General features: G+C 36.5%; 1 protein-coding gene across 1 annotated transcript in view; it reads right to left on the bottom strand.

The window, feature by feature from the left end:
* Window positions 1–12,220, bottom strand: part of Malrd1 (MAM and LDL receptor class A domain containing 1) — a 594,884-nt gene that overhangs the window by 351,361 nt on the left and 231,303 nt on the right. The window contains exon 21 of the mRNA XM_036188969.1: window positions 4,450–4,606. Coding sequence (XP_036044862.1) covers window positions 4,450–4,606 — 157 coding nt within the window. The remainder of the gene's footprint in view (window positions 1–4,449; window positions 4,607–12,220) is intronic.

Below are 12,220 nucleotides of genomic sequence, written 5' to 3'. Positions count from 1 at the left end.
CATGGTGCCAAATAAGCCACCAAGAGTATGACTCGTCACATATACAAGCAAACATCTGTCATTCCAGTACTCAGGAGACTAAGGCAAGCCCAAAATGTTTGAGGCTACCATGGACAATGTAGTGAGGACTCATCTCAAAACAAACATGCATAACATGGAGAGAGAGAGAGAGAGAGAGAGAGAGAGAGAGAGAGAGAGAGAGATCATTAGAAACAGTGGTACAATTCCTCTATTAAAATAACTAAGAGGCATATCAGCCATGGAACTTGGTTATTTTAACACAGGAATTGTACCACTGTTCCTAATGATCTCTCTCTCTCTCTCTCTCTCTCTCTCTCTCTCTCTCTCTCTCCCTCTCCCTCTCTCTCTCTCTCTCATAAAGTTTTAAAAAAGACTAAAAAAAATGTGCCTAATGGAAAAAAAGAAAACCACAACCAATAAAAAAACTAAGATGCTTTATTTTGTAACATTACTTTTTAAAATGTAATTTATACAACTGAAAATATTTAGATAGAATTTATGTTTAACCTTTAAAAAAGAAACAGGCTTGTGAAATGATTAAAGGGTAAAAGTGCTTGTTCCACAAGAATGACAACCACATTTCTGTCACCACTGTCCAGAGCAGAGATAGCCAAGGCCTGAAAGACATCCTCTGATGTCCACACACATGCACCCGCACTCACACACCATACACACAAACAATAATAATAAATAAAAATATAATTTAAATTAGCATTTTAGGCTGTTGTACTTCTTAGATTAAATTCACATAAATTTATTTTACACAACTAGAGTTATCAGAGTAAAATATTGCTAGAAAAAAATAGTATCAAATTCTTGGTCTGTTACGATTTATCTAATTCAACACAGTAAAATCAAGAATCATAATTATCAGTAAAAGAAAGCCATTTCTGAAGCATGTTAAAAGAATGCACAGGAAGATCTTTGTATGAACACCAAACATATAGTAGGATTAATAAGTAGGCATATCATGCAAAGTAATATATTAATAACAAAATAGTTAATGTTAGTTTGTATAACCATGAACAACTATAAGGAGCATATGTAAGACTGTTGAACTAATTGGTAGTTAGTTACTTATTAATTACAACCACAGAATATACTAAATTGATAATGCTTATGCTATTAATGAAAACACTAAGTAAATTATAGTGAATATTTTGACTAAAATAATGTGTGAATGTGTGCACATGTGTGTGACTACATGTGTGTAAAAGCTTGTGGAGTCTGTCTTTCCTCTCTACCTTTGTTTGGTTGTTTTTTGGTTTTGTTTTGTTTTTGAAACAAGGTTTCTCACTGAACCCCAAGTCCATGGATTTTGTAAGTTTGACTGGCTAAGCCCAAAGCTGCTGTTACAGGAGACTTGCCAACCATGGGCTTTCTATATGACTTCTAGGGGTCTGAAGTCAATCCCTTCTGCTTCCATGGCAAAAATTTTGTGCACTAAGCATTGTCCCAGACCCAAAAACCAGTTTTAATACCAATGTCAAGCAATGTTAGTTAGGAGACTAATCTGCCATAAATAGGTGAGCCTTATGAAGATAACCTTGTCATTTTTCCATTATGAAAACCACTAAGAAGAGCATTTTTAAAGTAAGATATGTTTATAAAACTTTCAGGGAAAAGGGTTAATATTTTCCTGGCAAATTCGAGAATAAAACAGTCCTAAAGTGTGAGGTAATCATACTCATAACAAATATAAAATAATTCAATGACTATTGCAAAAGAAGTTATGAAGCTTGCCACAGCCTGCTTCTTTCTCTTGTGGGAAAAAGGCAAGTAGCCCAGCTTTATCTTATTTTAAGTATAATGAACACTGGCTCCTTAGCAAGATAAATTTATCAGTATTTAAAAGGATAGCCTTCATCTATATATTGCTTCACACAGGATTAATTTAGAACTAGTCATTGTAACCAAGACAGATATTTGAGAGTTAATACATGGCTACCTGCAAAATAACAAATGAGCAGTAACAAAAAAGCAATGAAAATTAGTGTAATGTAAATGGTTATGCTACAAAATTGAAGTGGCTCCATGGTATAATGGCACATTATCTTACATATGGTTCTCTATCAGAGAACATCCAAAGATGGAGCCAGGACAGAGGATGGGCATGGCAGTCTAGAATCTCTCTGTTTGGGATAGGTATTTTGGTCTTTCAAATAAACTAGACGTGAAGCAGAAATAAATCCCAGATATTTGTCTGGACAAAAGAAGCGTTGGTTGACCACTTTGTCAAGAAAGAGAAAAGAAAAGAAAAATCACAAAATGATGAGGCTTGCCAAAGAGAGGGGATCAGTTCCCAGGCTGCTGTACAACTATTATAGGCAATGTAGGGATCTAAGGAATAACAATGTAATAGACTCACACATTGAAAAACAGGCACATGTTATTTACACCAATATAAATATAACATGTTTTTATCATGTATTTTGTACCTGTACAAAAATAGTAAACTGAGAAAAAGAGATTCAATAATGCTTTGATTTAAAACAAAAAAAGAAATTAGCCATGTAGATAAATAATGGTGTTAAGTAACAATTAGACAGTCATAGTATGATTAATTGAGGCAAAAATAAAAACTACTGGAAGCCAATACTGGTATATGTTGATAGATTGTGTACCCTAATAGACTTGCCTGAGGATCAGAAGACAGAGCCAGCCACTATATTAGACATAGAAGTCAGGCAGTGGTGGCACACACCTTTAATCCCAGCATTTGAGATCTCATGCCTTTCCGTGGGAAACACATATGCCTTTAATCCCAGGAAGTAATATGGCAGGGCAGAGAAAAGTATATGAAGCTTAAAAAAAGAGGAACTCGCTCTCTTTAGGCTGAGAATTCCATAGTGGTAAGAATTAGTGGCTGGCTGCTCTGCTTCTCTGATCTTTCAGCCTTCACCCTGATATCTGGCTCCAGTTTTTATTATTATTATTACTATTATTATTATTATTATTATTATTATTATTAAAAGGCTATTTAAGATTTGAAAAATACTGGTGAATAAAATTGTGTCAGATTAAAATTTTGCAATGCCGTGAGTATCAAGACAAAAATACTCATTAATATAAAGTAGATAAAAGAAACAAAGCCAATAATCATAAACCAACGGCATGTAATGCTGCTATAATGTGATGTGAGATGAAACCATAGCAAAAGATACACATGGAAAATTCAACCTGAGGACATTTTTTAAAAAAAAAAAAATGGCTTGACTGTGGTCTTTGAAAATACCAAGGTCCTAGAAGTCTGCAGAAGAGTAAGGAAATGGTCATGTGAAAGGCACCAGAGAAATGATGGCTACTGTGTGGTTGGTATTAAAACTGATTGTTGATGGAGAGGCAGGAAAGATGGAGAAGTGAAGTGTATTGTTTTGTTTTTTATTTTGGGTGGTACAAGGGTGGAGGGCAGACATGGGAAGACTGGGAAATGAGTGGAATTGGGGTGCATGGTGTGAAATTCCCAAAGAATTCACAAAAAAATTGTTAATACAAAAGAAAAGAAAAGGTCACTATTGTATTTCCTTCTACATTTCCATATGAATTTGTACTACCATACAGAACCTATTCTTGTGCCTCATCCAATGTAAGAAGTGATAGATAAATATTAATGACATATTTTATTACTTAAATATGTGTATAGGAAGTCATAGTTTTTAAAAAATATCAACTCAGGCACAGATATACCAATGTTGATCTTAATAGAAGATTGGAAATTCAGAGTAGGTGAAAAAGCCTGACTCCATAGATTAGCATTTGTAAATGAAAGTCACACTACCAACCTGTACATAGCTTCCATCTCTGCCTCAGGAAGCACTGAGCTCATAAATTCATCATACCACATGGATAACTGCTGGGTTGGACAAGGACAACTAAATGATATATGGTGTCTATTTGACTTGATTGCTTTCTATGGACATTACTAAGTATTAAAAATAATAAATACTTTTAAAAGACTTATTACAAGAGATATAGTATTCAATTAACAAAAAATTGGGTCTCTAATTGATGGACATAATAAAATTGTGACTGAAATTTGTGAAATAGTTATTGAGCCTAATAATCTAAGTATTTTCCATTAAAGAAATAAATTGAAAAAAATCTATTGGAAAATGTAGCATTACTACAGTCTCACACAAGACACTAGATCATAGATTACCAAACCACACATAGCACATCCACTTGATTATGTTACACTCTCAGCATTGATGCTGAAATCAACATAGCATGTCCCAGTACAAAATAATATCTCACAAGAGCCTCAACCTCAAGACAGAAAATAGTCATATGCAGAACTCTGGAATAGCTTTTCGTATAGCATATCATTGGGATGCTAATGAAGTTTCCACTTGTTTTAATGACACTATAAATTATGATGTATGCATTTTTATAGAGAAATTTCCAAAAACAATATTAACTACACAGTACCTGGAGAGAACCAACTGTGGCACCGTTCATATATGTCCAAAACACCAAAGTACACCTCGGTCCCATGAGGGAGATGACAGGAGTGAGAATATCAGCCAGGTCACCAAACTTCCCATTTGAACTATCAGCATACAGGTACCAACCATCTGTGGTATTTCTAGGAAAAATGTTCATCATATACAAAATCATGAAACATAATTTGAAAATGTCCATACTTTATAGTTACATAATTATTTTCTATTTGTATACTGTTTCATGACAGTGTTAGCTTCTATAACCTCCAACTGGAATAGTCCTAGGTTGTCATTCTGAATTTATGAGCCTTGTATTATCTATTGACACATGAGTATAAATTATTGTAAACATCAAACTGACCAATTCTGTAAGAGTATGGTTGGTTTGTTCTTATATAATGATATAACAAATATCCTGATCTCTTTGTAGAAATTATCTTCAGTCGGGTAAGTTGCAGCCCTAAATCACTGAGCACAATGAAAGAAGGAAGAAAGGGCAAACACACAAATACACAAACTGTGTAGTTTTCCTGCCTGGCCCACAGTCAGGACAAATCTCTCTTACCCGCCAGTCCCACAGTCGCTCAGACCCAACCAAGAAAGCACACAGAAACTTATATTGCTTATAAACTGTATGGCCGTGGCAGGCTGCTTGTTATCTACCTTTTCTATCTTAAATTAACCCATTTCTGTTAATCTATACTTTGCCACATGGCGTGTGGCTTACCAGTGTCTTTACATGTTGCTTCTCATGGCGGCGGTAGGCGGTGTCTCCCTCCAACCTTCTACTTTCCAGAATTCTCTTTCTTCTCTCTTGTCCCGCCTATACTTCCTGCCTGGCCACTGGCCAATCAGAACTTTATTTACACAGAGCAATATCCACAGCAAAACTGAATAACAGAAAAAAAGCTAGCCTGGAACACAACTTCCAGGTCTGAAAAGGTTTAGGTTCAAATTTAGTCCCTCTTCATTAATTTAGTTAAGTTTCATGTCAACATATTTAATAAGCTTATAGCTAATTTTAAAAATGTGTCTTTTCTTTCACATACCCAGTTTCAAAAGAAATGGTAGAAATAATTAACTAATAATGCTCTTTTCCCATAAAAGACAAAGTTCATGGTCTTATCATTAAAAATTCAATAAGAGATATAAAAATACAAAATACAGGCTGGGTTATTATACAGATGTTTGAAGCATTATGTAAAGAAGTGATTCTTCACATTTTGAAGACAAGCTCTTTTTAAAAAGTATTTATTTTATTATTTTGGGTTGGGGATTTAGCTCAGTGGTAGAATGCTTGCCTAGCAAGCGCAAGGCCCTAGATTCAGTCCTCAAAAAAAAAAAAAAAAAAAAAAAGAAGAAGAAATATTATCAATATTTATTTCCTTGACCTTCCTACCTCAGGTAGAGTTTTGATAATGTAGAAATTAATAAGCTCATTGCTTATTAAAACCATTTTCATTGTGAGTTATCATCCTTTGTTTATAAATGAAGAGCTAACAGGGAATAGATGGAGAGGAAGACAGATTTATTCACTCAGTGGCCATGTATTTATCGAGTACTCAGTCTTGTCAGACATGCCATTGGCTCTCCAAGGAACTAGAAATACAACAGCCTTAATAAGGTTTGGCCTCTGGCCTCATCTTTTACTAGGTACACAACTTTGAACAGGCTATTTAACTTGTCTGAACATAGGCTCTGCATTTTATACAATAGGTGGCTCCCTTTGCAGTCTTAATAAGAACTAGAAATCAGTAAGTAGAACCTCACAGTACTTTGCCCACTTTACATAAGCAGCAAATACCAGCTATAATTCATGTTTATATTTCTGTCATAGTTCCTGCTAACAAAGTAAGCAACTTTGTATTCCACCTTCCAGAGGTGATAGAGTTTTGGTCAAAAATATTTACTCATGTATATTGAAGGTGTGGTCCACCAGGCATGTAAGTTTCGAAGTAGAGCTTCTGAGAGGTGATGGGCTCTAGGGCTCTAGCCTCATCTGTGGAATAATTCAATTATGGATTTAATGTTTAGTGATCACTGGGAGGGACTGGAACTTTAAGAAGTAGGGACTAGGTACATACGCTGTTTGTTTTTCTGAGTCTGTGTTACCTCACTCAGGATGATATTTTCTAGTTCCATCCATTTGCCTGGAAACCTCATGATGTCATTGTTTTCCTCTGCTGAGTAATATTCCATTGTGTAGATGTACCATATTTTCTTAATCCATTCTTCAGTTGAGGGACATCTGGGTTGTTTCCAGTTTCTAGCTACTAAGAATAATGCTGCTATGAACATAGTTGAGCATGTGTCTCTGTGGTATGATTGAGCATTCCCTTGGGCATATGCCCAAAAGTGGTGTAGCTGGGTCTTGAAGAAGACTGATTCCCAATTTTCTGAGAAACTGCCACACTGATTTCCAAAGTGGCTGTACAAGTTTGCACTCCCATCAACAGTGGAGGAGTTCCCCTTGCTCCACATCCTCTCCAACATAAGCTGTCTGCAGTGCTTTTGATCTTAACCATTCTGAGAGGTCATTTTGAACTCATAAAAGTTGGATCAATGCCTATGTAGCTGCATGGGATTGGACTAGACCCTCTTTATGGTAAGAAAATTGGGTAGCCTAATCTGCTGGGGGAGTCCCCTGGCAATAGAATCAGAATCCATTCCTGGTGCATGAGAAGGCTCTTTGGAGCCCACTACCTATGATGGGACACCTCATACAGCCTTGATGCAGGGGGAAGTGTTTGGACTTGCCTCTACTGATGTGCCTCACCATGGGAGGCCTTGCCTTCTTGTGAGGGAAAGTGGGGGGTGGGTTGGGAGGGGGAGTCTGGGGGGCCAGGGCAAGGGAAAAGGGGGATCTTTGATTGGTCTGTAAAATGAATGAAATTTTTTTCTTAATTAAAAAAAAAGAAGTAGGGATTAGTTGAAGGAGGTATGTCGCCAAGTATATAGGACTGAAGAATACATTTTGTTGATAACCTTGAGTCTCTTGCTTCCTAACGATATTGAGATGGGCAACTTTGGTCTAACATGACCATATGCAGACTCCCTGCCCAAATGCTCTGCCTTGACTATTATGAAACCATTTTTATCATAAATCACAATATAGTATCTTCTTTTAAATTGTTTATAACAAATACTCTGTTAGAGTGAAGGAAACCTGACAGCTACAGACAGTTTTTTAGAGGCAAGACCATTATATGAATTTGTCTGAATTATATCTCAGTAAAAAAAATACTTCCAAATTAATCCTTGTATGCTTAATATTGCAGTGTACCAGCACTACCAAGAACTGAGTGTAGTTACATGCATTAAGATATACAAAAGAAGCACCAAAACAACCAAGAAAAATACCTTATGCTTTTCTGCCCATGATTACCAACAAATGGACTATATGTGACTTATTTAATGTGTGAACTTTGTTTAAACAGCTGTCTGGAGTGGTTTAATTTTATAGCATTTTATCATAGAATAATCTAGAAGTTTCTGAAGCCTTCTATGAAACTGAATATTACTATTAAGTTTTGGCTTGAAATGACCATTCTTCGTTAAGTTACTGCTACCACTGTAAGTCAAATTCTTGACATTTCTTCCCCAGAATAATATGCCTTCTAATTGCTTTACCTTCTTCCATTGTTGACTCACTCCACATAGGCTTTACCTATCACCTAAAAGAATCTTTCACAAGTGTAAAATGGAATTGTTATTATGTCCACAAAGCCTTTTCCTTCCTTCCTTCCTTCCTTCCTTCCTTCCTTCCTTCCCTCCCTCCCTCCCTCCCTCCCTCCCTCCCTCTCCTTCCTTTCTCTCTCTCTCTCTCTCTCTCTCTCTCTCTCTCTCTCTCTCTCTCTCTCTCTTTTATCTTGACTTTTTTTGAGACAGGTTTTCTCTGTGTAACAGTCCTAGCTGTCATGGAACTCATGAAACCAGGCTGGCCTCAAACTTACAGAGATCTACTTGCCTCTGCCTCCCAAGTGCTGGGATTAAAGGTATTTAATGGACTCAGTTGATAACATTACAAACCCCATATATAGGACATAGAGCTGTGGGCTTTAGTTTTTTTCCCTTATAGTTACTGACTCCACTTTGGTGTCACTGTCCTTTGCAATGCCTTGGTTCTTCCATTTTGAAATGGGAACATTTTCTGTGTCCTATTTTTTGGAAGTTTATAGGAGCTCAGAATTAAGAGAATTTGAATTTTTAAAGTGTTGGAATTTTTAATGGCTGATGCTGCATCACAGCTGAGGGAGTCTTTGCAGAAACTCAAACAGACAGAAACCTTGAGGCAAGAGCTGATGTGGTGATATTTTATTTGTGCTGAAATGTGATATTTTATTTGTATGTTAATAAATAAAGTTTGCCTGGATATCAGAGGCCATAGCCTTAAACAGAAGTCAGGCAGTGGTAGCACACACCCTTAATCCTATCACATGGCAGGCAGAGTCTCTGTGTGTTTAAGGACATAGCCAAGCATGGTGACACAAGCCTTTAATACTAGTATCAACTATAGAGACATGGAGGTCTGTATAAACAGGCAATGATGAGGAAGTGATGTGGCTGGGCTTAGAGCCAGTGAGAAGGCAGAACAGGAAGGCAATAAAGGATCAGGTTAAAGACAGGAAGAAGCTCTCTTGGAAAACTATGGCAAGGTGGTAAGCTAAGGTTAGCTGGCGGCTATTGCTCTGATCTCTATGGCTTGCACTTCTGTATTTGGCTCTGTGTTTTTTATTTAATAAGACTGTTTAGAAATTCATCTACAAGCTGATGCAGAAACACTAGAGGAGAGTTGCTCACTGGTTTATTCCTCATGGCTTGTTGAACCCATTTTCTTATAGCACCTAAAACCACTGTGGACCCCCACTCCCCAACAATTATCATTCAAGAAAATGTACCACAGTCTTGCTCACAAGCTAATCTGGTGTGGGAAATTTTCTCAATTGAGATTCCCTCAAAAATGACTCTGGCTCATGTCAAGTTGACATAGACTAGTCAGCAGAGTTAGTGTTAGTCAACAGCTTGACACAATCTTGAGGGAGGTTCAATGAGGAATTGTCTAGGCTGGTCAGCAAGCATGCTTGTGAGGGATTTTCTTAGGTTCATTGAAATGAGAAGCTCCACCTTGAAATTGGGCAGTATTATGTGACAGGCGAGGTCCTCTACCTAATACAAAAGCCTAAGTGACTTGAACACCACCACACATGAATGCATTCAATCACTGTTGTCTACTCTTGACTGTTAAAGGAAGTGACTAGATTTATCAAGTGCCTGCTGCCTTGACTTCCCTGCAATGTTGGACTATAACTGTGAGACCAATAAGCCATCACTCCCATTAGTTGCTCTTGTCAGGGTATTTTATTATAGCAACCAGAAACAAAATGACAACAGCACCCAATCTTCTATAAGAAGATACTTGATAACCCTCACAATCACAAATCTTCATAAACCACCAGAAATAGTTAACCAAAAATCCGAGGAAAAAAATATTCTCCAAGAAAACATGACATAAAATAGATGCTTACTGGGCAGACATCCAGATGTCAAAGCTGGTAAAATGTCTATGAAAATTTCAGTGAAGCACTAATTAAATGTTTCTGTGTGGGGGACCTGGGGAGAGTCAAAGCCAAGAGGTGAACTTGTACCCACTTACAGTCTCTTCTGTGTTACTCATTGAGCATTTATCAAAGCCATTCCAAGCATGGAAAGAAAACAGGAGCCTGCTTTCCAGGTGCCAGAGGAGGAAAGGTTCAGGAGGATCACTGTAGCAAGACCACAGAGCCACCTCGATGTTTCTCCTTCAGAAAATGCACACATAAAAGCATGTATAGGATATTTATGTTTTTTAAAAAAAAATAGTACTAAATTCTATTATGAAAAAGAGTGAGACTTTATCTTTCAAACCAAACATGAAAAGCATCATAAGATGAAACTGGAAATTTACTGAACTGTCTTCTTTCAATTTAATCTGTTGTTTAATTTAGTTTGAATCAAAGACATAAAATGTACCATTTTCTTTTAGTCAGCAACAAGGATTTCATCTTACTGTGATACAGTGGTTGCTGGTAATAACTAAAACAGTGTTCCTACCTTCTATGGGATTACTGAGCAATACTTTTAGTGGAAAAACACCGAAAAAAAAAGTTCAATAGCATTCTATTTCAGAGGCTGGGCATTTCTCTGTGAAAAGACAGGGGTTTATCTTTTACACTACGCAGGATATTATCCCAACTACTTAACTTTCCTTTTTCAGGAAAAAGTAACCATAGACAATATACAAATGAGGGGGCAGTATACATTGCATTCAAATGAATATTTCCAAAAGTCAGGCAGTGGGTTAGATGTAGCCTATGTGCTGGTTTTTACTGAATTGTTGATCCTAACTCTATCATATCAGCAGCTCCTGTGATAATTGCCAGTGCTTGTAACAGAGACACTAAACAGGGCATAAACAAATGCCTTCAGGATGTTTCAGAAAACAGAGTCTGAAACTGAGAAGATGGAGATAAATAAGGAAATTCCTAGAAGACAGTGAAGTGCGAGCTGAGTTTGTCTCTGCCTGAAGCCTTGGCTGACCACCAAATGGAGCGCTAAACAACACTGGAAAGCCACATAAACATTGCAGAGATGTGAGCAGCTGCACACAGTGGAGGGGATGAGGTTTACTCTTCAGATCCAAGAATGTTAACCCCTTAAGAGAACAGCAGTGTATCTGAGATGCACATGAGAGTTACATAACATATTGTTGATAATACTTGGTTTTAAATCAAAAGCTACTAGAGAAACAGTAAGATAAAATATGACGATTATGAGCCAAAAATGAGTAATAAACAGAAACTCACAAGTGAGACATTGATTTAGATAAATCAGACAAAAATTCTACAGTACCTCCTAAAGAACCATACAAAAATTACAGAAGATATGTGAAGAAACCAAGGGAAATTTTTTTGCTATTACTGAATACATGAATAATCTTGAGAGGAAAATGTAAATTCTAGTATAACTAACTAAATGGAATTCAGGTATTAATAAGTATGTTAATTGAATTTTTTAAAGCATAGGAGAGATTAAAGCAATGATTGTGTAAGATCAAAGGAGGAATGAGTGAGCATGGAAATATGTCAGTACATTGTTAGCTTTAAAATCACAGAAAGATTGACAAGCAAAATCACTGGCTCAGAAATATGGAAGACACAAAACACACCAAGAGTGAAGTAATTAGAATTCTAGAAGATGGGAAAAGAGTAGGAAAAAAAGTCTGATGAGCTAATGGCTGAAAAATTCCAAGTTTCATGACAACAAGGTACACATTAGAGAAGCTTAACAGCATATATACAGCATTGTCAAGGCATGCTCCATCAAAGACAAAGAGAAAAGCCTTGTACACAAACAAAGAACGGGGGCAGAGAAAATCAATAGAAATGAAAATAAATGTCTCATCTAAAACCATCAAAGATATCAGAATAACATGTTCAAAGTGTCTTAAACAGACTAAACAAGAATGTCCCATAGCTTTCAAAGTTAAGGAAGAATTGGAGACATGCTAAGATTTCCTTAAATGGAATAATTTACCAATAAGCTTCCCTATAAAAAATATTAAAATAATTATGGTCTTCGTGAAGAAAGAAAAAAATGACAAAAGCTACATTTTGACCAACAAAAAATTGTTTAAAAAAGAACAGCTCAGAGATGTAGCTAGAGGGAGGAAAAGGGGGGGATTTATTTACTACAGACAAGAAAAGAAAGAACTATAGAGA

Source organism: Onychomys torridus, chromosome 5, assembly GCF_903995425.1.
Source record: "Onychomys torridus chromosome 5, mOncTor1.1, whole genome shotgun sequence".
NCBI lineage: Eukaryota > Metazoa > Chordata > Mammalia > Rodentia > Cricetidae > Onychomys > Onychomys torridus.
Note: the sequence above shows the minus strand (reverse complement) of the source record. Positions and strands in the feature narration are given on the sequence as shown.